Consider the following 27,408-nt stretch of genomic DNA (forward strand, 5'->3'; position numbering starts at 1 on the left):
AAGGCAGCTGCTGGGTATACATAGCAGTAAATATTCACAGAGGGAATAAAATATATTTTGCTCATATGCTTTGCTTGTTAGAGTGAATGACTATCTCTTCATCTGAACACTTGTTTTCTCTTTTTGTTCAAAATATTTTTGTAATTACATGTTAGCATTAAACTGCAGTGCGTTTGCATTCATCATACATGGGAAGGATGTTATGTTTGCTGAGCAACATATCTAAATTGTGACAGTATTGTGACTAGCTGAATTCTAAATTAATCTTTTGTACCATTTTGTGGTAAAGTTTTAACATTTAGCAGAAAGTTTATTATTTTTATAATTGTGCTTTTTTTTGAGGCCTTAATTTTGCAATTCATATACGGCCCAGTGGAACACATACTAAGGGATAATTAACTATTCATGAATGCCGAGTATGGAGTTTTCAACTTGTGTCTACCAATGTTACTATTTGGCATGCCATAATGATGCTGTATATAACGTCTTTTTTCCAGATATATATTTTTTGTGAAGAATTTATGTATCTAAATGTATTCTTCTGTGTTTATAACTGGGGCATAAATCATTATATGGCTTTATATATCTTGTACTTTTCAAATAAACTTATGTTTTGAAATGCTGGTCTTTAATGTGATATGAGTGGTGTGCTATACCACCCAGAAAGAGTAACTTTCAGATGTGTGACAGTATGTCTGCAGTTCACACACACACACACCACACAAGCACACACACACACACACACACACACTCAGGCAAGAGACAATTATTCTTTCTTTATATCTTTGTTGCATGATGTATTTGTCTCTAAAAAAAATTGATGGAAGCTGAACACAGACTTCAGTTCCAGAACATGACACATTAATGCCAGAAAGAATACCTTCCAAATCATTCCTTCAGTAGTCATACTCGGCTTTTCTTACCTTGAACCAGAGACCAAGGGTGGTGTGCACAAAAAAGTGCTCAACCAAATTGGTTGGACTCTCAAACTAATCTCAATTTCAACCAACCTGACCCGGCGCTTGGTTCCTACACAGTAGAGCACTTTCTCATTCACACCACCCTAGATTTATAAAAACAAAGGAATGCCCAACACAGCCTGCCATCTGATGATCAGATGCCCAACCTACAGCGCCATCAGCAGACCATCCTCTTCCGCCTACGGACTGGACACTGTCGACTGCGTGCCCACATGCACCGCCTTGGTCTGTCGCACACACCAAACTGCCCGTGCGAAACAGGCCCACAGACCCCGGAGCACATCCTGCAGACCTGCCCGCTCCACCAGGAAGCCAGAACAGATCACTGGCCCCAAGGTGCCACACTGCAGGAGCAACTCTGGGGCACCAAAGACTCCCTGATCCTGACCACCAGCTTTATTCAAGCTACAAAACTTGAAGTCTGACCTGAGGCCAAAAATCCTGGAACGCCGAAGAAGAAAGAATAAAAACAAAACCACCCCCGCTTTATTCAATGCAGTGTAGGAGAGAAACAAGTCTAACAATAAGCAGTGCTGGTTTCGGAAAAGGAAGAACGGCAAGAGAAAACATATTCCTGAGTTTTAATTCAAGCACTCACACATTTAAAAAAAAGGGCAGATTCAAGTCAAGTTCCAGTACATATCTTAATACCTTAACACCCCGTTATCCTCAGTGATCTAGGGATGGACTGAAGAATTTTAATACAAGCACTGTGCAAGAAAATTGAATAAAAGCACTCGGCAAGAAAATGTAATAAAAGCACTTGACAAGAAAATTTAATAAAAACACTGGGCAAGAAAATTTCATAAAAGCACTTGGCAGGAACTTCAAGTTAATATCCCAAAGAGATTTCCAGGCCTAAACAATCGATCAGTACTTTGTTTAGTTTACAACTCAAGAGACACCATGTTGTGTCCAAGAATTCATTTGCATTGAAATATGTTTCAAGCTTTTCCTGCGGTGTTTGTTTTACTACTCAAGAGAGTTGTATCCAAGAATTCATTTGCATTGAAATATGTTTCAAGCTTTTCCTGCGGTTATATCACATTTTAAAATGTTGCTTCACAATTGTGCATTGTTTTGTTTCTGATGCAATAAGTCTTGCTTAATTATTTGCCAAAAAATGAAGAGGGTTGGGGCAGTAGATTATGGAAAAGGGGCAGTAGATTATGGAAAAGGGGCAGTAGATTATGGAAAAGGGGGATGTTTGGTCTACATGCAAAATTCTTTTGCCAAAGTGATATGTAACAACAACTAGATCTTAATGAAGCTATTCGTTACTGCATTGATGTTAAACTGATCATCAACAAAATGGAGTGAAATGAAAGCGATAGTACTCTCAGATATAATACAAGTTGCATTGCTAGCATTACGTTCGTGATCGTATGAGGAATGAGTTATCACATACCTTGGGTTACCGCGTCCATACTATTTACATGTTTAAAAACACACTGACACCATAACATAACGCTAAAACAATATCAACTATCCAAAAAGGAAATAATCAGTTTATGATATTATAAAGATTAAGAAGAAAGAAGCTTGGTTAATTGCATACAAAACTAGATAAGAGAAATGGAAAAAAGGGAAACACAACACATGCCCTGATGGATCTGTGGTTAAAATATTTACTTAATCACTTTATACAAAAAAACAAGTCATAAACACAAAGAAAACTCCACAGAAAAAATGACAGAAAGTACAGAAAATCACCACACCAACTAATACTCTAATGAAATACAGAATTAGTGACATTTTATTATGCTTCTAAGTTTGCATCCATAGAAACAGAAATAAGAAAAAAAGAGCAAGTACAATACAGTTACACTACATGAACTTACAAGAAGAACTTACAATTTTACAAGAAGTAAGTCACGCATAAATTCTTCTTCTGCGTTCGTGGGCTGAAACTCCCACGTACACTCGTGTTTTTTTGCACGAGTGGAATTTTACGTGTATGACCGTTTTTTACCCCGCCATTTAGGCAGCCATACGCCGTTTTCGGAGGAAGCATGCTGGGTATTTTCGTGTTTCTATAACCCACCGAACTCTGACATGGATTACAGGATCTTTTTCGTGCGCACTTGGTCTTGTGCTTGCGTGTACACACGGGGGTGTTCGGACACCGAGGAGAGTCTGCACACAAAGTTGACTCTGAGAAATAAATCTCTCGCCGAACGTGGGGACGAACTCACGCTGACAGCGGCCAACTGGATACAAATCCAGCGCGCTACCGACTGAGCTACATCCCCGCCCTGTCACGCATAAATGATTTGCCAGCTTCCGTTTTAGAACCTACCATTGCATAGAATATGTTAAAAAGTTTTCTGCCATGTAAAATCGCAACAGTGAAATTTGAATGTCTAAAAAAGAATGTCAACCTTTCATACTATCAGTTAGTCATTAGAAGGTCAACCAAAAATCATTCTTGTGGGCTGCACATTTCGGAAAAGGGTGTGTGCTTACTGTAAATGTAATACATGTGTATCTCATTTAATACGGAAGTGAATGACCAAGTTTCCATGGCGAAAATAACATAAGAATGTATAAAAAGTCAATTGACTTCTGAATGTTAATCCTGTTTCAATCAATCAATCAATCAATGAAGCTTATATCGCGCATATTCCGTGGGTACAGTTCTAGGCGCTCTGCAGTGATGCCGTGTGAGATGAAATTTTATACGGCCAGTAGATTGCAGCCATGTCGGCGCATATTTACCTTTCACGGCCTTATTCCAAGTCACACGGGTATGGTAGACAATTATTAACTGTGCCTTAGCAATTTTGCCAGGAAAGACCCTTTTGTCAATCGTGGGATCTTTAACGTGCACACCCAATGTAGTATACACGGGGGGTGGTTCGGACACCGAAGAGAGTCTGCACACAAAGTTGACTCTGTGAAATAAATTTCCGCCGAACCTGGGATCGAACTCGCGCTGACAGCGGCCAACTGAATACAAATCCAGCGCGCTACCAACTGAGCTATATCCCCGTGATATACAAACATTTTCACTGCTGATCATCTTGTCGATCATGCAAGGTGTGAAAGAAGCCCAGCTAGGAAATAAACAGAGCACACAAACAAAGTACACCGACTAAAGAGAAACAAATATAGCAGAGAAAGCGGTATAAAAACAAGAATCTTCAGCTGTTACCAGTACAACACTAGCCATGGTACACCGCAAAAATTCACACAGAACGAGAAACCCAGGACTCTACCCAACAATAATTCTGAGTTTTACAACAAAAACTGGCCACTATTGGACATAAACAGATTAAAAAAATTAAAGAACAAAATAAAAGGGGAAGGGGGAAACAACCATGAATACCACACAACTGGTGTACTGATATGGTTTGATTTTGCTTGTTTAATATACAAATTCACAACATTCTGCCATGAAAAACAAAGAAGTCAAACAACTTTTAAGACTACCCAGCAGTCAAAACAATGTAGTATTAAAAGCGATTCAGTTCCTTTATCTGGAAAAACAAAATCCTACACCCTTGAAATTTCTTCCACATCATCAGTAAAATACAGTCAATAATGTAGATAAGAGTTCACGACTAGTTTTCATTTTTAATTAGTAGCCGAATGCATTATTGTTCTGTGGTAACACAATTTTTGAAGTTCACTGCAATACTTCTATATCAAAACAGAATATCCAACTTAAATCTCACACATGCATGCACACACACACTCAGAATTGTAGGCCTTGCAGATGGCAAGTCTTGCCATGATCTAACACTGACCTTAATACAAGTTAACACACATGTTTACACGTCTGCGGCCACACACACACACACTCACACACACGGTATCCCACTCTCTTTCTCACATACAAACACTTCCATCTTATCTCCAAGGGACATCATTGATACAACACTACCCAGTCAATCAGAAACACACACACAAACACTTACACTCACACAGATGATGATTTTTTTCAGGGCTGTATGGAGACCGAACCTAGCGCATCTCCATATAATTATCACCAAACCAAGCATTTCTGATACTGTTCACCATTCATCTCTCCACCTTAAACACCATGTATTCAGCGCTTGTTTCTTTTCCCAGTACTTCAGTAGCCCAGTGGATGAACCTGGAAAGCACCTCCATTTTCAACGACGTTCTTGGAGATCTTAGTGAGGGTGTCGAAGTTCTTGTGAACACGTCGACTGTTGGCGGAAGCAAGGTTTTGCTGAATGCGCTCTGCCGCCTGTCAAAACGGAGAGAAAAAAGTCTTTCAATGTCAGCGAGGAAAGAAACAATTCTTCTTCTTCTTCTTCTGCGTTCGTGGGCTGAAACTCCCATGTGAGACAATGACAAAAGGTGACGTTTTCATGTCAGTATGTCCCAAATGACATCACCAGTACATTTTTCATTCTATCTAATCTGTTTTCGTTCTATTTTTTCTAATAACATGCGTTAACAATTGATTGCCAACTGGAATGGAAGAGCACAAAAAGTGTAACTTGATATGTAGTTTCTCTAGAGGGAAAAACATCTTCCACTTTCATGTCAGTGTGTCCCATGCAACATACATTTGCCAAACAGCTATGTGTAAGTAGATTATTTGTTAGTGGTATAGAACATACTGATCACCAATTAAAGTCAGTTTTCACATTCATTTTCTACCTATTTCTTATTTGTTTATTCTTTTGGCAATGGTGAAATGTCAGCAATCGTGTGTCATTCGGGACAGTAGACATGACACCTGACCTTTTGTCACTGTCTCGTGTACACTCATGTGTTTTTTGCGCGAGTGGAATTTTACGTGTATGACCGTTTTTTACCCCGCCATTTAGGCAGCCATACGCCGTTTTCGGAGGAAGTATGCTGGGTATTTTTGTGTTTCTATAACCCACCAAACTCTGACATGGATTACAGGATCTTTTTCGTGCGCACTTGGTCTTGTGCTTGCGTGTACACACGGGGGTGTTCGGACACCGAGGAGAGTCTGCACACAAAGTTGACTCTGGGAAATAAATCTCTCGCCGAACGTGGGGACGAACTCACGCTGACAGCGGCCAACTGGATACAAATCCAGCGCGCTACCGACTGAGCTACATCCCCGCCCTGAAACAATTCTGAAGTGTGCCATATAATTTGCTAGGGATTACAACAATGCCTGGTATTAAAGCAAACAATTTTGTGTGAGAAGTGATGTTTTTCCAATAACCTTTTTCCCTGATTTGATACTAAATAGCAACATTTCTACTTTCTTCAGATCAACTGACATGAACTGTCCATCATCTGTAATGTCTCCTCTATAACACAGTGAAGTTACCAAGTCTGCAAAAAAACACAAAATGCTGCAAACAGACTTAAAATTCAGCCTTGAAGCAATGCAATGTGTCAGAAGTTTAACTGTTTCTGTGAGCCTTTGTACTAGTGCATGAGCATGTATGGGCTTGTGTATGTGTGTGTAGTTGCACGTGTATATGCATGTGTGTGCATGCGTATCAGTTAGACACCTCCATCCATTATCTCCCTCTCCTTCCCTCCCCCCACAAAAAAGAAGAAAAGAAACAGAAAAACAAAAACGTAAACTGTTCATGTACCACTCACCTCATCACAAAACACTTCGCAGATGAGTTTTTCGTGCTCAGCAGAGGGAAGGTTCTGTTCCAGACTGCGAGAGACTCGGGACAAGACGGCCACCATACCGTAGATGTCAATGGCCGAGTCTGCCACTCGCTTCAACACAAACTGTTCATCTATGGAAGGGAAAAAATGGGTGTGTAAGAACAATGAAAATAAGAAAGGGCTTCTTATTTTAGCAACTTAGACAAGAAAGAAAAGGATGTTTACTGAAACATTTCAAACATATTTCTGTAAGAGCAAATCATTCACATAGAAAGAATATACAACAGGAAAGGGGTAGAAAGAGATGCGAATCTTTAACAAAGAGAGAGAGAGAGAGACACCTCTCTTGGACACATAGACACACGCGGACAGAGACAAGAGTGAAAATGTGTGTTGTGAAGTCTAACAAATTTTAATTTTGAGGTCAGAGATGTGAAATGGGTAAGAAAGAGACAAGAGTTTAACATTAAAATGATTCAACATTTGAGGTTGATTCATACACGCTGATAAAGCAATGGGAGAAAAACACCAACCAATAATGTTTTTGTTGAACTTCATCAGCAGACTCTCCACAGTGGCACCAAACTGTTCCACTGCCTTGGCCGTCTTTTCTGCAGAGTCGTTCAGCTGGGGGTGTGCGTGCTGCGCCAACGACAGCCCTGAACCCAGTCCCACCATCCTGAAACCACACACAGGTCCATTCCAAGCATTAACAAGTCGCGCAAGGCGAAATTACTACATTTAGTCAAGCTGTGAAACTCACAGAATGAAACTTAACGTAGTCCGCCGCTAGTGCAAAAGGCAGTGAAAGTGACGAGCCTGTTTGGCGCGGTAGCGCAGCGGTTGCGCTGTGCTTCATAGCACGCTTTACTGTACCTCTCTTCGTTTTAACTTTTTGAGCGTGTTTTTAATCCAAACATATCATATTTATATGTTTATGGAATCAGGAACCGACAAGGAATAAGATTAAATAGTTTTTAAAACGATTTTGGAAATTTAATTTTAATCATAATTTTTATATTTTTCATTTTCAGAGCTTGTTTTTAATACGAATATAACATATTTATATGTTTTTGGAATCAGAACATGATGAAGAATAAAATTACTACATTTAGTCAAGCTGTGAAACTCACAGAATGAAACTTAACGTAGTCCGCCGCTAGTGCAAAAGGCAGTGAAAGTGACGAGCCTGTTTGGCGCGGTAGCGCAGCGGTTGCGCTGTGCTTCATAGCACGCTTTACTGTACCTCTCTTCGTTTTAACTTTTTGAGCGTGTTTTTAATCCAAACATATCATATTTATATGTTTATGGAATCAGGAACCGACAAGGAATAAGATTAAATAGTTTTTAAAACGATTTTGGAAATTTAATTTTAATCATAATTTTTATATTTTTAATTTTCAGAGCTTGTTTTTAATACGAATATAACATATTTATATGTTTTTGGAATCAGAACATGATGAAGAATAAAATAAAAGTAATTTTGGATCGTTTTATAAAAAAATAATGTTAATTACAATTTTCAGATTTTTAATGACCAAAGTCATTAATTAATTTGTAAGCCTCCATGCTGAAATACAATACCGAAGTCCGGCCTTCGTCGAAGATTGCTTGGCCGAAATTTCAATCAATTTGATTGAAAATTGAGGGTGTGACAGTGCCGCCTCAACTTTTACACAAGAAGGGCAAAGCCCATACGACTCACATGCTTGACCTTGACCTTTATATGACCTTGACCTTCAGGGTCAAGGTCAAATAACTAAACCTAGCAATGATATCATACACTAAGAACTGCTTTACACATTTTCCCTACCAAAATACATGTGACCTTGACCCAAGGTCAAGGTCATCCAAGGTCATGCAACACAAAGCTGTTAATTCAAGACATAGGAAGTACAATGGTGCTTATTGGCTCTTTCTACCATGAGATATGGTCACTTTTAGTGGTTCACTACCTTATTTTGGTCACATTTCATAAGGGTCAAAGTGACCTTGACCTTGATCATATGTGACCAAATGTGTCTCATGATGAAAGCATAACATGTGCCCCACATAATTTTTAAGTTTGAAACAGTTATCTTCCATAGTTCAGAGTCAAGGTCACTTCAAAATATGTATACAATCCAACTTTAAAAGACCCTTGCGACCTTGACCTTGAAGCAAGGTCAACCAAACTTGTGTCCAAAGATAGGGCTTACATTGCCCTGTATAGCATACATAGCTAAGGTTGCCATTCTTGATAACTTCAGAAAAAAATGCGAAAATGTGAAAAATGGTCGTTTTTAAGACAACAATTACGGCCCCTGTGACCTTGAACTTGAAGTGAGGTCAAGTTGCCGCACATGTTTTTTGAGATCTTGTAACCATACACCATCAGGCCACATCAGGTGTTGATAGACTTAATAGTGTCCAAGAAATATCCAACGTTAAAGTTTTCCGGACGGACGGACGGACGGACGGACGGACGCCGGGACGGACGACTCGGGTGAGTACATAGACTCACTTTTGCTTCGCATGTGAGTCAAAAAAGCCGGATATGACGTCATAAAAGAGATTTATCGAAAAAAAGAAAAAAACGTCTGGGGATATCATACCCAGGAACTCTCATGTAAAATTTCATAAAGATCGGTCCAGTAGTTTACTCTGAATCGCTCTACACACACACACGCACAGACACACAGACACAGACACACAGACACAGACACAGACACTTTGTTAAAACATTTAGTCAAAACTTGACTAAATGTAAAAAGTAACAAACTTGAGCAAAACAAACGTGACTTTCTTGTTGTGCATTGGTAACCCCCCCCTCCCCTCAAAAAAACAAAAAAGTCTTAAAAATGGCAGTAAATTGAATGATCTTGTGAACAAAAAATGACAAGACAGGGTCTGAAACAAAGGCAAGGGGGGGGGGGGGGTTGTTTAAATCAGGGGCTTATAAGGGGGATTTCACCGTATCTGAGGTGTGGCTAGCACTACTCTGAAGCAAAATAATTTAAAGGGTAGGGTCAAGTCCATTTAAAGTAAGTTTTCCTCTCTTGTTTGTGTTCACATTTGCAGATTCCTTTTCCCTTTACTTTTTAAACCAACATGGATCTTAAGCGCTGTTTACATGGCCAACAAACTTTCAACCAACATTCAAGTGATTTTTGTCGGTACCAAGTTGGATGAAAATCTCTGCGTACCTGAACAGCGCAACGATCATTCTAAGGCCAAAAAAAAAGGTCTGTTTACGGTAACATAGGCCAAAAAAATAGGGTCGGTAGGTCAGGATTTTTTTTTTCCCCCAAAAAACCCATATTTTTACGTTATTTTTATTTTATTTTATTTTATTTTTTAAATTTTTTCCCCAAATGCCAAAAAAAAGTCTAGGGTCGCGCGAAAAAAATAGGGTCGGTCGGGTTACCGTAAACAGACTATTTTTTTGTTTGGCCTAATTGTAAGACAGATAGGCTCCAACCATAGAGTGCGTCAGGATAAACCTCTTGATAATCTAGGGAGAGTCATGGCCACAGTAGAGCAGAGCTCAACCAAGTTTTCGAGTCGCTGGTAAATCAGAACTAAATTGGGACTTTTTCTGAAACGTTCAGATTGGTGACTTTTCGCTGACATAGTCCCAGCAACTTCTGCAAGACTTCAAACCAATTAAAGTTGGTTGTAAGTCTGCCATAGGTGTTTCTGAAAGTTTAGACATTTTTCTTACGATTAATGTGACAGAGAGAGCAATGGCACTGAATATCCCACTGTGTAGACATAAGGTCCAGCTTATGACATACATTTTGTCAATATTGTTTACATTTTGGCTGCTACCATGAGAAAAACTCTGCTTGGTTTATAACAGGTTGATCAAAAGTACTCTTTTAAAACTTCAACTTACAGTTAAAGTTTAACCTGCTGACAATTAATTTGCATAAATCAGAGAAGAAAAGAACAAAAAGAAAATGAGAACAAAACATTCGGAGCAACATGAAGACCAAACCCAGAATACAAACTGATACTTCTTACTTCATAAATCTGAAAAAAAAGAAAAAGAGTCACCAGTACGTTTTGCAGTCTTGATGTCTCAGAATTTTCTTTCCAGCCTAGAGGACTAAATACGGCAATGGATAACTAAGGAAAAACTAGGCTTATAAGAGACGAATGAAACTGCTTTCACAAAAAGAACCTGTTTCCATGATAGACAAATTCCGAAAAAACAACTCTTTCACAACCCAGAAAGAGTTCCCCCCCCCCTCCACATGTGGAGATGCACCACTCGCTAGGGGTTGGCCTAATGTCACGTGGGAAAGTTTGCCTTAATGTTTCCAAGGGAAACAACTCTTTTACAACCCATACAAATCCGACAGAGTTATTTCCGAATATGTGTCAATAACTTCAGAGTAACTGCCAATCACATACCTCAGCATCCTACCTCAATGGCTAACCTTTCCACGTGTCAAGCCTTACCTCTTTGCTCTCTTTGTAGCAGCGCCTGTCAGCGCCCCCATGTTGGCTAGCGGGTTTTTTAGTGCCTTTTGTAGTTCCTTTAGTGACTTGCCTGCGTACTGAAAATTGAATAAATATTTCTTTCACAACTGTTCAAGGTAAGAAGGAAGAACTGCATGCAGAAACACTGTATGGATTGGAACAAGAACTGAACAATGACTGGTACGCCTGTACTACAATACACTCTTCAATTGACCCAATTCTAAGAATATATTCACTCTTCCATTGACCCAGTTCTAAGAATGTGTTCATTAATTCTTCCATTGACCCAATTCTAAGAATATATTCACTCTTTCATTGACCCAATTCTAAAAATCTGTTTGCTGGACTAAAAAAACATCAGTGAACTTAACAAACAGTAACACCATGTTGTCTGCCAATGAATGGTTCTGTACCTGAATGCCAGTGAGGGCCACAAACAAACGCAGAATGTCGTTGGTTCCCTCAAAGATTCTGAAGATTCTCAAGTCTCGCATCACCTTCTCCATTCCACAGTCCTGTCAAACACAAACAGATCCTTCATTCAAAACAAATGTTGAGATTCTTTTGCTGTTCGAAAAAACCTATGTAGGGTTTGTATGGGTTGTGAGGCAAATACGAGCACATTAATTCATTTCTAATTTCTACATTTCTCAGAAATATATACAAATTCGCAGAAAAGTAGACTCCCTACTTTTTAGGCAAAGAGTGCAGAAAAAAAGGTCAGAAATAATTAAATCTCTTGGGTTTGTATGGGTTATGAGGCAAATACGAGCACATTTATTCTTTTCTAATGTCTACATTTCTCGGAAGTGTACAAATTCGCAGATAATCAATCAATATGAGGCTTATATTGCGCGTATTCCGTGGGTACAGTTCAAAGCGCAGGGATTTTTATATTTTTTTTAATGCAATTTATATCGCGCACATATTCAAGGCGCAGGGATTTATTTATGCCGTGTGAGATGGAATTTTTTTACACAATACATCACGCATTCACATCGGCCAGCAGATCGCAGCCATTTCGGCGCATATCCTACTTTTCACGGCCTATTATTCCAAGTCACACGGGTATTTTGGTGGACATTTTTATCTATGCCTATAGGCCCATTGCAGAAACTCAAGTTATCAACAGCATTTCTACTCGGCGCGCGCGGTATGAGAATCACGGGTCGTAACTCTCTGGAATTGGTCATCCGCCGCCATGTTGGATGCCTTGCACGATCTCTGACAGTGCTTGAGCGTTGGGTGGCGACTCGACAAAAGTGAAAATGACACGTTGTGTGGCATAGGGGGTAAAAATCAAGGGTCTGCCAAACCCGGCGAATGCAGTAGGCAGCCCAGAGATCCCTAAGTACCTCTCCCAATTGTAGTACTGTTCGGCAATATTTACAGTTTCAAATTGCTAGGATAGCTTCTTTGTGGTTTTAGAGAGGTGTTCTGGGGAAACTGAAAGGTAGCCTCGTCAGGGGACAACTATTCAAACCCATATCCTCATTATTTTGATTCTCAATTGAGAATAATCATTTATAGATGACTATTATTCATTTCCCTTTTTAGGATGTACTTGCACGTACTGGTGGTTTATTACCCAAATGTCCTCACAGTGACTGAGGCTTATATAAGGCTCGGTGATTCGTGTATTTGTTTGTTCAGCCCATTTCTTTCTTGTGTTTATTCACAAGAAGAAAAACAATAAAGATAATCATTTATGTATGATTTATGGTGGGATTTTTCCTCCATGGTGTGTACTAGGATGTATTGTACTAAATGTACTGTGGTCGTATATTAACGGGTTATATTCCCCGTATGTGTACTATGCGTACAGGTTCATTGGAGGGAGGGTGTAATAGTTGTTTGTTTGGTTTAGCAACGAGACAATTTATCCCTTTTTGGAAGATGAGGGTGGTCCGCCCGAGGGCAGACCGGGTTGTAGGTTCGGGACAATAGATTGACTATTGTCGTTTAGGCAGCTTAGGGATTCTGTTTCGGTTCGCTGAGTGGTCGTGTGGCCGTTTTCGCTGTTGGTTACGGCGCTCGCGCCTTTCCCTGTCTGCATACACAGTGAAATACGCAAAAAGAACAAGAGTGCAATGAAGAAAACTAACAAAGACGGCATCCAATATGGCGGCGCGAAGAGAGTATGAGCGGAGTTGTGCCCCTTAGGGCTAAAGCTAGCCGATCCATTTGATAACGTCACGCCGAGTAAGAAGAATGAATTGGACCTATACAATTTTGCCAGGAAAGACCCTTTTGTCAATCTTGGGATCTTTAACGTGCACACCCCAATGTAGTGTACGCAAAGAGTGCGGGGAAAAATGTGCAGTGGTAAGATGCAAACGATGGTGCAAGACCACAGAAAGCCCTAACATTGTTCATGTGTTAAAAGATCATAAAATCCATGTCATAGTTTGATGGGTTATTGAAACAAGAAAATACCCAGCATACATCCCCCGAAAGCGGCGTATGGCTGCCTAAAAGGCAGGGTAAAAATGGTCATACACATAAAAACCCACTGGTGGAAAATAGGTTGAGTGTAGGTGAGAGTTTCAGCCCATGAGAGCAGAAGAAGGAGAAGTTCATGTGTTGGACAGTGCCACTGTGATATACTCACTCTCATGTATCCCATGCCGCCCAAAATTTGAATTCCTTCGTCAGCACAGAACCAAGCAGCTTCCTGCAGTGAAAATTCATCAACACTTCATGAATGCAAAAACTAGAACCACTGGTCCCCACATTTTAATTTATTGCATGACCAACAGAAAATAAAATGGCATTAGATATAACACCTTCTTTCTTGATCTTAGCATACACATCTTAAACACTGGAACCCCAAAATGGGACAAAGAAATCGTAACCCATGCTATTTGCTGTGATCTCAGTTTTACACCAGTATTGCCAACAACTTGAAGTTGATATTATATCTTTTAATTGCGTTTACTGAAAACAACAACATGAAATCAACAACATGAAATCAACAATTTTCTCCTTAGATCTTTGTAAATAAATAACCAAAATAATGTTGGATAAGTGGAAATGTGTTGCCAATACCATGGAAGTCCAAAAATTCATTTTGATGAGTAATTCTGAAGAGTTCACATAAGAGTCTTAATTCTAAGGTGACTCAATCAAACAGTGATACTGAATAAATCTTACTACACAGCAAACTGTGGGTGCAATTATCAGTCTCAAAACAGGCAGATCATAACACAATGTTATTATACAGCTCATACAACAACGGTGAAGTTACTCACAGAGGCATAGATCTTGCTGATGGCAGCTTCAATCTGGAAGTCTGTGGATCCCTGGTCCATGTTGGCCGACAGCATGTAGGCCATGGACTGACACCACAGACAAAGAAAACTCATCACACAGACGTCACAAACTACTTACAGTTGACAGATACAGTGGAACACACTTTTAAGAGCTTGCTTCCATAGATTTTCTGTTCAGAACTTCAGTAAATTTAACCCTGCCATTAAGATTGGGTCCCTCAGATTTTCAATCAATCAATCAACATGAAGCTTATATAGCGCGTATTCCGTGGGTACAGTTCTAAGCGCTTGTCGAAGAGTTGTCAACACAGGACTAACAAAAAAACTAACATCTACAGACGGACACGAACCCTATCACACACTAGCAAACCCTGATAAACATACAACAAACTACTGTTTAACAACAATGTACACATCAATAGCTAGGTCCAAACAAAATAATATTAAACACAAAGAAAACACCTCTCACAGAGCACAGCACAAGAATGTCTTTTGGGGCACAACACATCACGTCGAACATGAAAATCGCAGCCAGCTACGGGAAGAACTGAGTCTTCAACCTACTCTTGAACGCGTCAAGAGAGGGGCTCTGGTAAAGCTCAAGCGGCAGGGAGTTCCAGACGGAGGGGCCCGCGGAGGGGAATGCACGCTGACCAGCAGATGCGAGTTTCGAGCGAGGGATGTGAAGGCGGAGTGGGTCAGCAGCAGAATGAAGGGGACGGTCGGAGGGCTGGGTGTACTGGGAGGATTGAAGGTACTCGGGAGCAGAGTCGTTGAGACACTTGTAGACCAGAGTGGACAGTTTGTAGGAGATTCGGGTGTTGACAGGGAGCCAGTGCAAGGAGCGGAGTAGGGGGGTGATGTGGTCTCGCTTCGTCTTCCTCAACGTCAGCCTGGCAGCAGCGTTCTGGACTCGTTGTAGGCCATGAATGGATGAGGCGGGGAGGCCAGCCAGAAGGGAGTTGCAGTAGTCCAGACGACTGAAGATGAGGGAGACAACCAGCTTGACACAGGTGTCGTGGGTGAGGTAGCGACGGATGGAGGCGATGCGTCGTAGGTGGAAAAAGCAGGTCTTGATGATGAAGGAGATGTGTGTCTGCATGGAGAGAGTGGAGTCGAGAAAGACGCCAAGGCTCTTGACAGCAGGGGAGAATGGAACAGTCGCGTCATCCAGCTGGAGGTCGGTCACAGTGAGGGAAGCAATCTTCAAGATTTTGCAGATTTTGCAGATTTTGTTCCGTGGTACAGTGGAATTGACATGCTAAGATCCCCAATTTAGGACTTCATCCATTATAAGACCCTGTTCTCCTCCCTCTTTTTTAAGACCTGATTTTCTTAGATCTTTGGAGGTCTTAAAAGGGGGGTTCCACTGTACACAGGCTTTCATTTACTAGTGCGCCCTGCGCCATTCGCGCATTAAATTTGAAAATGTCCCATCACAATTCCATTCAGTGCGTCAAAGGGCGCATTGAGATTACGTACCACTGCGCCACCAAATGTACACTTTACATCGGATTACGCACACACACACAGATAACACGTTAACACACAGATAACACGTTATAGCGGTTAATTCTCAGATGGCACCATATTGCACCTTTTTGGTCAAAACGCGTACAGGCCTCTTTGGCGCTTCTTGCCTTCAACTATGTCCCATCGGAATTTGGTTGAGGGGGACAGATGTCCCACTGCCCTTTTTTCCCAGGCTGAACCCTGTGTACAACTTCTTGTCAGTTACCATAGACCCCCCAGGTCTTTACCCGAGACAAGAGTTTCCTTCTTCTTTGACACATACATACAGACAAACAACAACAAAAACACACACACAAACACACACACACAAACACACACACAAACACAAAACAAAAACACACACAAACGCACCCCCCCCCCCAAAAAAAAAACCCACAAAAAAACAACAACTACAAATACAGACTTGGATAAAATTGAATGTTCAACTCTTCACACTTAACCCAAGTAAAATGCATATCAACAAACAACATGCAGCAATGACATACTCTTCTGCTATACAACACTTACACACATACAGACAAAGAACAACAAAAACAACAAATACAGACTTGGATTAAACAGAATGTTCAACTCTTAACACTTATAACCTAAGTTAAATGCATATCAACAAATAACATGCAGCAATGACGTACTCTTCTGCTATACAACACTTACACGCAGCCACCACCCCTACAACAATACATTTATTCGGTGAAACATGAAGAAAGAAAGAAATAGAGAAGAAAAATAGCCCCACCTCTGTAACAAACTGCACCATAGTCATGCGAGCAATCTTCTCCTGGATGGCGCCATAAGAATCGATCCTGCTACCAAACTGCATCCTGGTGGAAGCATGCTCCACCTTGACAAGAGAAAAACAACTCTGATCATATTACAATCTTCTTCTTCTTCTTGGCGTTCGCAGAGGTTACACGATCAATCCAGCACTGGTGATAAATGTTGTCGTTTTCTCTAACTCCTGTCGACTGCCGTATAGTTTGGTCTGCAAGGGAATTGGCGACAGCCACACTTCTTTTCGTTCCTCATCAGTTAGTTTAGGGACATCGCTGTAAGATGTGTTCCGCTGTTTGGTCTTCTTGACCGCAGGCACAGGTTGGTGATGGCGCCAGCTTGAACTTTCGGTTCATGTGAGCATTGAGCCTGTTGTGGCCAGTACGATTCATATTACAATGAATCTAAGAAGAAGAAATGTGAGGTAATGGAACATTTAATTATCTTTTCAAGGGAGATGGTCTCTCATTAGGGGGGGGGGGGTGCCTTACATTGCAGGGTTCACTGTATGACAGGGAAAACGCTTGAAAGTCGGATCATATTTTATCTTCAAGAAAGATCAAGGGAAAAAAATAAACGCCCTGGCGAAGATTCAAACTCTCGACCTCGAGATTTCGTGTCTGATGTCCTAACCACTATGCTACTGCGCCAATTGAGAAAACGAAGGAAAAACATTAATATGAATTCATTTTATTTTATTCTTAAAGCAGCACGATTTTTATCTCTATCCGCCCACTGTACATGTATAACTATTTCTTTGATGTCTGTTTTCAACTGCACAGAGCTTTGGAAAGATTCTATTACTGTTATTCTCATTTTTCTTGCATGTTGTAAATAGAGATGTTTCAGCTAATGCATGGCGCAAATGTCGTGTAGCATGACGGTGTGAACATGTACTGCGATTCCGTGAAATATGTTTGCAAATAAAGGCAAATTTGAATGGCAATTTTTACGTTTGTGCAATTAACCCTGAACCCTAACCCTAATTCCATGTCAGCAAAAGGCTCAACTTACCGCCTTCCAGATGCAGTACTTCATGGTGCCAGACAGAGCTGCCCCCATTCCAAAACGGCCGTTGTTCAAAATGTTCATGGCCACCTTGAAACCACCGCCAACACCTGTTGTGCAGTAAAAGGAAAAGTGTTAGCAATGTTTGTGTGTTTGTGTGTTTGTGTGTTAGCAATGTTTGTGTGTTTGTGTGTTTGTGTGTTAGCAATGTTTGTGTGTTTGTGTGTTTGTGGATGTATGCCCTAAAATCTACAGGTTCAAACATTTGCAAGAAAATAAGGTTATAATCAACAATTTCTCCTACCCTTTACGCCATACCACTCAATGAAGTAACAGACAAAAGAGAACAATTTGCCTCCTAGATGTTTGGCATTAACTCAGATGAACTACAGCAGTCCCTCTCATGAACGGACACCCTTGGGCCATAGCAAAACTGTCCGTGCATTGCAGGTGTCCGGTCACGGGAGGGGTGACCACACCACCCCCTCCCCCATACACTCACACAGAGACACACAAACAACAGGATTGAGTCTATGCTAATCACTTCTTGTGGCTACTAAACAATAAACTCCTAATACTTCTTTAAACGTTCTGTAAAAATGATTTGTATGAAAAGTGTTGAAAAGAAGAGATAAAATAAATCCTCAAGGCAGTGAACACACTCACCATGCACTGACATACGAAAGCAGCCACACAAACACAGCACAGAGGAGCGTGTGCAGATGCTTTGCAAGAATAAGCTTGAAAACCAGTTTGAATAAATAGCAGCAGATAGAGCTGCATGTCATAATCATGTAATTTATTTTCATCTTGTCTGGCTTTATTGACTGCATGCCGATCATGTGGCATGTCAGTGACTTTTCACTCTTCAGTCGGAAATACACTGTACATAACACAGCTCCCACTCTCCCTCACTAATGCCTACCCCAAGCCGTGACAACTGATACTTGGAAATTGTGTGGAAGAGTACACCTCTCTATTTCTGTCCAATGCTCTTCCTGCTGACATGCAGTGACACCGGACACCCCACAGAGTTTAGCCAGCTACCCCTCCACCACCCCCCCCCCCCCCGCTCCCTCTCTCTCTCACTCCCTCCAGCCATGTACTGTTTGGGGCTGTGGCCAGAGAGGCCAGCTCCAACTGTTCACTCAGAGCAAAACCAGTTGACTGTGTCGTAACTTTTGACAAAGCAAGACAACTGAAGGGTTCACAGATTAGGCAACCGACTCACTGGTCAAGGCTGAGGGGAAACAAGAGTATCTTGTCAATGAAAGAGGTTACACACAGACACACGATGCTGAGAACTGTGGCCGGTTTTTCCCTCTCTTTCGCTCAGGACCTTCATCAACTGTGGTTTCTGTTGTTTACGTCCAACAGACAAGAATAAAGAGCACAGTGCAGTTTCATGTTGGCATCTTCGCATGTACTCCAATCCTGACCAAAACTAACCCCCCTCCTGATGGGTACAGGTGCACTCAAGTTACCAGTGACTGTCGTCACGCCATTGCGGCTGTGATCTTTGTACCAAGAGCCGGACTATCTGTTATCGATTTTGTTGTGGTGAACATTTGACGATGGTCTGTCCGTACATTGGAGGTATGACCTGTTGTTGGGATCGAAAATGAGTGTCCGCGTCCTCGTTTTGCAGGTGTCCGTTTAAGGGGGGGCAAATATAGAAGGAAAACACTCCGTGCCGAGCAAATGTGTCCGTACATGTCAGGTGTCCGCTCACGCCGGGGGCCGTACATTGCAGGGACTGCTGTACTAATTTGTAAAATCGCTGTTCTATTTTAGTATATCAGGCATGGAAATTGAAAAAAGTAAAAAAGGCTGAAAATGTGTAGGTAATATCAAAGTCGACAGCGCAAAGCCTTACTAGGGGGGTCCGGGGGCATGCCCCCCCTTACAAAAATGTCTCCAAGTCCAAAGAACCCAAATTGTGCAATTTGGTGACATCTGAGCTCCAAGTTTGCCATTAATTTCAGTTTTCAGAACCATTTTTGCCTCCCCCATATTTTTTTTTCGGCGGACAATTTTGCTTTTTCGGCGGAACAAAAAATAATTTCGGCGGAAATTTGCCTTTCGGCGGACAATTTCCATGCCTGGTATATATATGTAGATAAACGAAAAGGAAAAGCAAACAAGAAAAAAAAGAAGCAATTTGCCACAGTGGTCCCCCCCCCCCCCCCCTGTTAGGACATACAAACAAAATCTGACAACAATGAGGTCTTAAAAAGGAGGGAGTCTTAAAGGTGGTCGTCTACATTTTTGCTTTTTTTCAATAATCTTATGGTTAGATTTCGCTAAAAAGTTATGTCAGATGATAAATGAACCATGGGGGAAAAAGTTATAGAAAAAAAAGACGTTAAAAATGATTTTATTTTTGGGTAGCGTGACTCACGCTTCCAATATTTTGTTTTCTGTTTGCTGAGAACATGTGCTTTGCCTAAAAATACTGACCAATCAAATTCATGTCACTATGCTTATAGCCACGCCCAAACAAGTGCAGCAACAGTTTGACACTGGAGCACTGTCCACGCTTTTTTTTAAACGCACGAAATGCACGGGATTTGAGAGGAGTTTTGCGCTTGGCATTTTCCAAATAAGGATATCCTACTATGAGTACTACGCTGGAATACTACAATGAATTTTCAAACGGCTACACTGGCTTCGTCTTTCCTGATCGAAAGGGGGTGTATTGTTGATAATTGTAGATAATAGACTCTGCATTTTAATGGTCAAATGGCGATTTCGGTATAAAAATGTAGACAAGGACCTTTAAAATGGGGGTACATTTACAGAGGTTATGAGCATTTCATTTCATTTCATTTTTCATTTTCATTACTTTATTGTCCCATTGCTGGGAAATTCGGGTAGCTTCCTCCCAGTGGAAAGCTAGCAGCAACGGAGTCGCGCTACCCAGGTGTCTGCGTGTTTAGGTGTATTCAGCCACCTGCACTTATGGCAGAATGACCAAGGTCTTTTACGTGCCATTGTGATGACACGGGGGTGGGACATGGCTTCCGTCTCTGGGTCTGCACATAAAGTTGACCCGTGTCCGTCCCGGCCCGAATTCGAACCTGCGACCTTCCGATCACAAGTCCAGTGCTCTACCAACTGAGCTACCGAATAGAAAGTCTGAGAAAACAAGGTCTTAAATGGGGGGTTCCACTGTATTCTGTAATTACGACAATAAAGTAAGACAAAATATATTATGCCCCAACACAATTAAAATTACCAGCGCAAGATGACTGAAACTCAACATTTACCAAGATTAAAATAGCATTACAATCAGAGCACTGTGAATGAACATCTAGACCTCACATTTCCGAGACACTAACCTCCCAGGACATTTTCCACTGGCACCATGACGTCTTCAAAGTAAACTTCTGCTGTGTTGGAGGCCTTGATTCCCATTTTTTTCTCTGGGGCACCGCTGCAAAGAATTCATTCACAGTACAGAAGGGAATACAGTGCAAGGGAGGTAGTTCTGCTCCTGATAATGTTCAATTATAGATGCCACTTGCATTTGAAAAATCAAGGTCATGAAATATTCTCCAGGCATGAGATCCTAAACCTGTAAAAAAACAAAACAAAAAACCCCTGAAAGCATGCTCCCTACCCCCCTCCCCCCCAGTAAATGTTTGAAAAAAAAGAAAAAGAGAGGCAAAATTGTGCAATCTGGGGATCTCCAGAATGATCTCTAGTGCTGAAAATCTGCCAATTGGCAAAAAAACCCAAACACCATGCCTTCTTTCTGTAGTAATTAGTCAGATGGATTCTGTTTTTACCCAAAACACTCATAACTGAGAAAAAATCTTCAGTTCTCCGTTCGCACTGTACAAGGCAGCCTATCGATTCCTCAAAAAGTGAAGAAGACCATGCAAGGTAACACTGCTGAAACTAGCACATAACACAGTTGTGAACGTCCTCCTAACCTATCTTCTTCTTCTTCGTTGATGCGCTTAGACTCCCACGTTCACTCATGTTTTTAGCACGAGTGGATTTTTACATTATGACCGTTTTTACCCCGCCGAACTCTGACATGGATTACAGGATCTTTTCCGTGCGCACTTGGTCTTGTGCTTGCGTCTACACACAAAGGGGGATAAGTCACTAGCAGGTCTGCACATAAGTTGACCTGGAAAATGGGAAAAATGGGAAAAATGGGAAAAATGGGAAAAATCTCCACCTAACCCACCAGGCGACAGCGACTGGGATTGGAACTCACGACCTTCTGATTAGGAGGCCCACGTCTTACCACCATGCCACTGCGCCTGTCAGCACTTGCCTATCTAAACAACCTTCCCCGCATGAAGCAAGATGGACACTCACTGGCTGACACCTCCGTGTGAGCGCTCAACAATGAGAGCCGTCACTTTGTCTTTGGTTTCTCCCTCCGGGCCAGTAACAGGTGTCTGAACAAATAAACAACAACATTGAGATCCGTCACTTTGTCTTTGGTTTCTCCCTCCGGGCCAGTAACAGGTGTCTGAACAAATAAACAACAACATTGAGATCCGTCACTTTGTCTTTGGTTTCTCCCTCCGGGCCAGTAACAGGTGTCTGAACAAATAAACAACAACATTGAGATCCGTCACTTTGTCTTTGGTTTCTCCCTCCGGGCCAGTAACAGGTGTCTGAACAAATAAACAACAACATTGAGATCCGTCACTTTGTCTTTGGTTTCTCCCTCCGGGCCAGTAACAGGTGTCTGAACAAATAAACAACAACATTGAGATCCGTCACTTTGTCTTTGGTTTCTCCCTCCGGGCCAGTAACAGGTGTCTGAACAAATAAACAACAACATTGAGATCCGTCACTTTGTCTTTGGTTTCTCCCTCCGGGCCAGTAACAGGTGTCTGAACAAATAAACAACAACATTGAGATCCGTCACTTTGTCTTTGGTTTCTCCCTCCGGGCCAGTAACAGGTGTCTGAACAAATAAACAACAACATTGAGATCCAGCAAACTTGGGCGGGGGTGGGGGGAGGTGGTCTTAAAAGGGGGGTAATACTATATTGCCAAAACTTGTCAGCAATTTTGTTGAGGAAAAGAAATAATAGAAACATCACTTGGAACTGAAATAGTTTGCATCAGGTCCACTAAGCAAGTCATCAAAAAGTAAACCGAAGGAGGGGATTAATGAATTCAATAAAAGACGAGCAAAGGTTTATGTTAATACATACATAGGGCAAACATAAAGAAAGAATCACAATGACCTTCAAACCACAAGAGGTTCATCAGACTAACTACTGTCTTTTTTTGGGTTTATTTCTTGCTGTTGAACCTAAAAATTGGAGTGGTGGACAAAAAATGATGTATCTCATACATAGTGGTTTCATAACATCTGCCAGTCAATGTATTACCGGTTGACAATTTCATTTCCAGTATTTTGAGATTTCTACTGGTATAATAACAGAAATATCTGTTTAACTTGATCCCTGGAAAAGAATGATAGCAGAAGTGAGAAAGAGTACTCACCTGAGCAAACACAGTGAAAACTTCAGCCAACCCGCCATTGCTGATCCAGATCTTGCTACCGTTCAGCACATAATGTTTACCATCATCTGACAACACGGCTCGTGTCCTGATAGCCTGCAAATAAAACATATTGGTATCTGTCACGACAGAACATCCTTGTGATATAATATATTTGAGTAAGGTTAATAGTGAACAAGAAGGGCAAAGCCCACACGACTCACATGCTTGACCTTGACCTTTACATGACCTTGACCTTCAGCTAAACCTAGCAATGACATCATACACTAAGAACTGCTTTACACATTTTTCCTACCAAAATACATGTGACGGTCATCCAAGGTCATGCAACACAAAGCTGTTAATTCAAGACATAGGAAGTACAATGGTGCTTATTGGCTCTTTCTACCATGAGATTATGGTCACTTTTAGTGGTTCACTACCTTATTTTGGTCACATTTCATAAGGGTCAAAGTGACCTTGACCTTGATCATATGTGACCAAATGTGTCTCATGATGAAAGCATAACATGTGCCCCACATAATTTTTAAGTTTGAAACAGTTATCTTCCATACTTCAGGGTCAAGGTCACTTCAAAATATGTATACAATCCAACTTTGAAGAGCTCCTGTGACCTTGACCTTGAAGCAAGGTAAACCAAACTGGTATCAAAAGATGGGGCTTACTTTGCCCTATATATCATATATAGGTGAGGTATTAAATCTCAAAAACTTCAGAGAAAATGGGAAAAATGGGAAAAATAGCTGGTTTTTAGACAACATTTATGGCCCCTGCGACCTTGAAGCAAGGTCAAGATGCTATGTATGTGTTTTGGGGCCTTGTCATCATACACCATCTTGCCAAATTTGGTACTGATAGACTGAATAGTGTCCAAGAAATATCCAACGTTAAAGTTTTCCGGACGGACGGACGGACGGACGGACGGACGGACGCCGGGACGACTCGGGTGAGTACATAGACTCACTTTTGCTTCGCATGTGAGTCATAAAGGCAAAAGAAAGTGTTATTTGGAGGGTGCACTTTAATTGGGGGGCTTCATATTGCAGGTATCATTATACCACATCACCGACAGTTTGAGGAAGACTCCATAACTTGCAGGGAACTTTGCTCTCTGTGTTTGTGTGTGTTGAATTGTTCTTTCTCACAAAAATGAAACAGAATTCTCAACCCGTTTATTCACTTTGCACATTGCATTCAAAACCCCAAATGAGTTAATCTTTCAAACCTCGTTTCGTGGCCCTTTCTTCATAAAAGTAAATCAACATCAATATACTTCCACACTCAAATACATTTCATAGCAAAGTAAACAAAACAAAACAGCCCAATCAAATGCAGACTTACACTGGCATCAGAGCCACAAGCAGGTTCAGTCAGGCAGAAAGCGGCCATCTGTTCTCCCGAGGCGAGGGGAGGTAAGTACTTTGTTTTCTGCTCTGGGCTGCCGAATAACAGGATACCTTTAAAGCCAATGGACTGCAAATAAAAAAGGTCAAAACAACATTCATTTCAACAGAGGAACTCACTCACATGTTTAATGCTGTTTCATGGCACTGAACATCAGCCAAAACAATAGAAAAAAAATGTATTTCGCAACATAGTATAAGTGCTATGTTCTTGTGTTCATCAATCTTCATCTATCAAATATGAATGCTGTTACCATTTTACTTTTGTTTTATTTTTTTAAGGCAACAGAGAACAGGTATCTATAGTTCACCTTGAATCTTAAACAATGGAAGCAAGTGCGACAAAACTGACTCCGAGATGAGTTCAGCTTTGTCAAACTTTTCATATGAAATCAGACACACAGCGAATACAGTGGAACCACAGCTCCTGTACACACACCCCTTTCAACAATTTCTACCCCACCTATGTTGACCAAGCTGCAGCAGGTCATTCAGAATTGTAGTAACTGTGTAGAACTGTGTATCAACACGCTGGAATGCAGGCGTTAGATGGACGTTACAGGAAGCGATATATCCGTACCTGGGAGACAATGAGTTAAGACCTTGCTTTTTTGTTTGCCGCTGCCCTGACACCTGTTCCTTGTCCCGGTGTGCGCTCACACCGCCCCGTCCCAGCATCCACTGCTCAATCCACATCCGAATTTTGTTCTGCTGCCAGGCTTATTGATTTTACAGACACTCCAGGGAGGGACGTCAGGTCGCTGTAGTACTAGTAGGCTACCCTCTGAAGATGGCAGTGCTGAGTCACTTTGATGGTGTTCAGAAGTGGCCCTACTATGCCCCCTTGTTTGTTTGTTCGTTCATGGGGTGAAACTCCCACGGCTTTTACGTGTATGACCGTTTTTATCCCGCCATTTAGGCAGCCATACGTCGCTTTCGGAGGAAGCATGCTGGGTATTTTCGTGTTTCTATAACCCACCGAACTCTGACATGGATTACAGGATCTTTTTCGTGCGCACTTGGTCTTGTGCTTGCGTGTACACACGGGGGTGTTCGGACACCGAGGAGAGTCTGCACACAAAGTTGACTCTGAGAAGTAAATCTCTCGCCGAACGTGGGGACGAACTCACGCTGACAGCGGCCAACTGGATACAAATCCAGCGCGCTACCGACTGAGCTACATCCCCGCCCACTATGCCGCCTACTAACAATCAGTTGTCACAGAAAACTGCTGTACCTGCGGTGTTGTCAGGTAAGCACAACCTTAGCACCTTCAAAGTCGCATTCCTGAAGCGAAGCTCATGCTTTCTGAGATTTTCTGTTCATAACTTCTGTGTTTTTGCCCACATTTTAGACCTCCCTTCCTTTAACCCCTTCACTGCCACAGTATAACAGCATTTTGGTATTGCTGTGTGCCAGGGCAAAATTTCGCTTTCTTCGGTAGGTTCACTAATCTGTTCACTGCTCGATCATTTATTGAGATATCTCTTAGATCTTTGGCATGTGTTTTGCTTATACCCTTGGCTATTATAGGATGACATGATCATTGGACTTTGTTTGTGATTGTTATAGTAAAATTGATATAATGACCATTTTTGTCAAAAATTACAGTTTCCGGACTTAAACACACACACACATTGCAGCACGTAAAACCACACAAAACACTGCTAAAACTGGTGTCAAACATTAGGTACTCACATTACAGCCCATAAAAGTATTCTTCTGTGTGGTAATCCATAAATCACTTCTTGTAGAGCTTCCAGAACACTGTATCGCTTGAAAACAGGTCTACGAGTTGAGGTCCGACTTTCGGCCGCCATTGTGAATGCTATAGATCGGTTCTACATTTCTAACACAGTTTTCAACACGTAGTAGTAACTTATCCGAACGGTCTATGGGACAGAACTGTGTTTAGAACCCCTACAAGTACTTGGATAGTGGTTACCTCTCATTTAGTTTTCAGAAATGTCCTGAAATGTTGTTGACACAAATCCCACGTATGAGATACGGTTATGGGCGTTCGACAAACCAAAAATGACCACGTATTACAGACGGGGTGGGCAGTGAAGGGGTTAAATACCCAATGCTCCTTGCTTTGGGGAGGCATGGAAAGGGCGGTTTCACTGTAGTGTTGCTCTCTCTCCCTCCCTCTCTCTCTCCCTCTCTCTCTCTCTCTCTCTCTCTCCCTCCCTCTCTCTCTCCCTCTCCTCTCTCTCTCTCTCCCTCCCTCTCTCCTCTCTCTCTCTGTCTCTCTCTCTGTCTCTCTCTCTGTCTCTCTCTCTCTCTCTCTCCCTCTCTCTCCCTCTCTCTCTCTCTCCCTCTCCTCTCTCTCTCTCTCCCTCCCTCTCTCCTCTCTCTCTCTGTCTCTCTCTCTCCTCTCTCTCTCTCTCTCTCTCTCTCTCTCTCTCTCTCTCTCTCTCTCTCTCTCTCTCTCTCTCTCCTGTTTGCAAGTGCGTACCTGGTGAGCTCCGAGGGTGATTCCAACACCAAGGTCATGGGCTCCAACAATTTCCACCAGACGAGCGTACTGTGTGTTGTTCAGTCCAAGTCCCCCTGTACAAGGAGTGAATCAGCTGTGTGTGTGTTGTAACATTACAGACGAATACAAACAGACAGACTGCTTACATTCCAGAATCCACAATAATAATTCTCAAGAAATGTTAGCAAATGGAATGTTCAATTTTTTTACAAAACAAGACATTCACAAGTTATTTTTGAGTTACTTGTCTGTTTGCCCACTACAAAAACCACTGGGTCCATGTACCTGTGAATGTCATCTTTCGTCAAAAATTAAACGTACCATCAATTAACAGCGGTTATGTTTTCTGACGTTGTCAAAGTTGGGGGATATATAATTTATTGTTTGACATTTTTGGGGTAGACTTT

The 27,408-nt window shown here is 41.5% G+C and overlaps 2 protein-coding genes and 1 long non-coding RNA gene across 5 annotated transcripts in view; 2 read left to right on the forward strand and 1 right to left on the reverse strand.

The window, feature by feature from the left end:
• The window catches only part of LOC138946290 (uncharacterized), a 40,657-nt gene extending 40,038 nt beyond the window's left edge, over nt 1-619 (forward strand). The window contains exon 2 of the long non-coding RNA XR_011449233.1: nt 1-619. This exon is cut by the window's left edge and continues 300 nt beyond it. This is a non-coding gene — a long non-coding RNA (uncharacterized lncRNA).
• The window catches only part of LOC138946277 (aldehyde dehydrogenase 1A1-like), a 21,414-nt gene extending 20,795 nt beyond the window's left edge, over nt 1-619 (forward strand). For all 3 annotated transcript variants that reach the window (XR_011449226.1, XR_011449227.1, XM_070317820.1), the window contains one exon: nt 1-619. This exon is cut by the window's left edge. The gene's annotated coding sequence lies outside the window, so the exon portion shown is untranslated.
• A 142-nt stretch (nt 620-761) lies between these two features.
• Nucleotides 762-27,408, reverse strand: part of LOC138946271 (very long-chain specific acyl-CoA dehydrogenase, mitochondrial-like) — a 31,355-nt gene continuing 4,708 nt past the window's right edge. Inside the window, exons 6-19 of the mRNA XM_070317813.1 lie at nt 26,981-27,075; nt 24,461-24,592; nt 23,102-23,215; nt 21,953-22,035; nt 20,959-21,053; nt 17,624-17,727; nt 16,575-16,679; nt 14,285-14,371; nt 13,645-13,707; nt 11,447-11,548; nt 11,013-11,110; nt 7,100-7,245; nt 6,549-6,697; nt 762-5,196 (exon numbers count right to left, since the gene is read on the reverse strand). Coding sequence (XP_070173914.1) covers nt 5,059-5,196; nt 6,549-6,697; nt 7,100-7,245; nt 11,013-11,110; nt 11,447-11,548; nt 13,645-13,707; nt 14,285-14,371; nt 16,575-16,679; nt 17,624-17,727; nt 20,959-21,053; nt 21,953-22,035; nt 23,102-23,215; nt 24,461-24,592; nt 26,981-27,075 — 1,511 coding nt within the window. The 3' untranslated portion in view covers nt 762-5,058. The remainder of the gene's footprint in view (nt 5,197-6,548; nt 6,698-7,099; nt 7,246-11,012; nt 11,111-11,446; nt 11,549-13,644; nt 13,708-14,284; nt 14,372-16,574; nt 16,680-17,623; nt 17,728-20,958; nt 21,054-21,952; nt 22,036-23,101; nt 23,216-24,460; nt 24,593-26,980; nt 27,076-27,408) is intronic.

This window comes from Littorina saxatilis, linkage group LG13 (assembly GCF_037325665.1).
Source record: "Littorina saxatilis isolate snail1 linkage group LG13, US_GU_Lsax_2.0, whole genome shotgun sequence".
NCBI classification, from domain to species: domain Eukaryota; kingdom Metazoa; phylum Mollusca; class Gastropoda; order Littorinimorpha; family Littorinidae; genus Littorina; species Littorina saxatilis.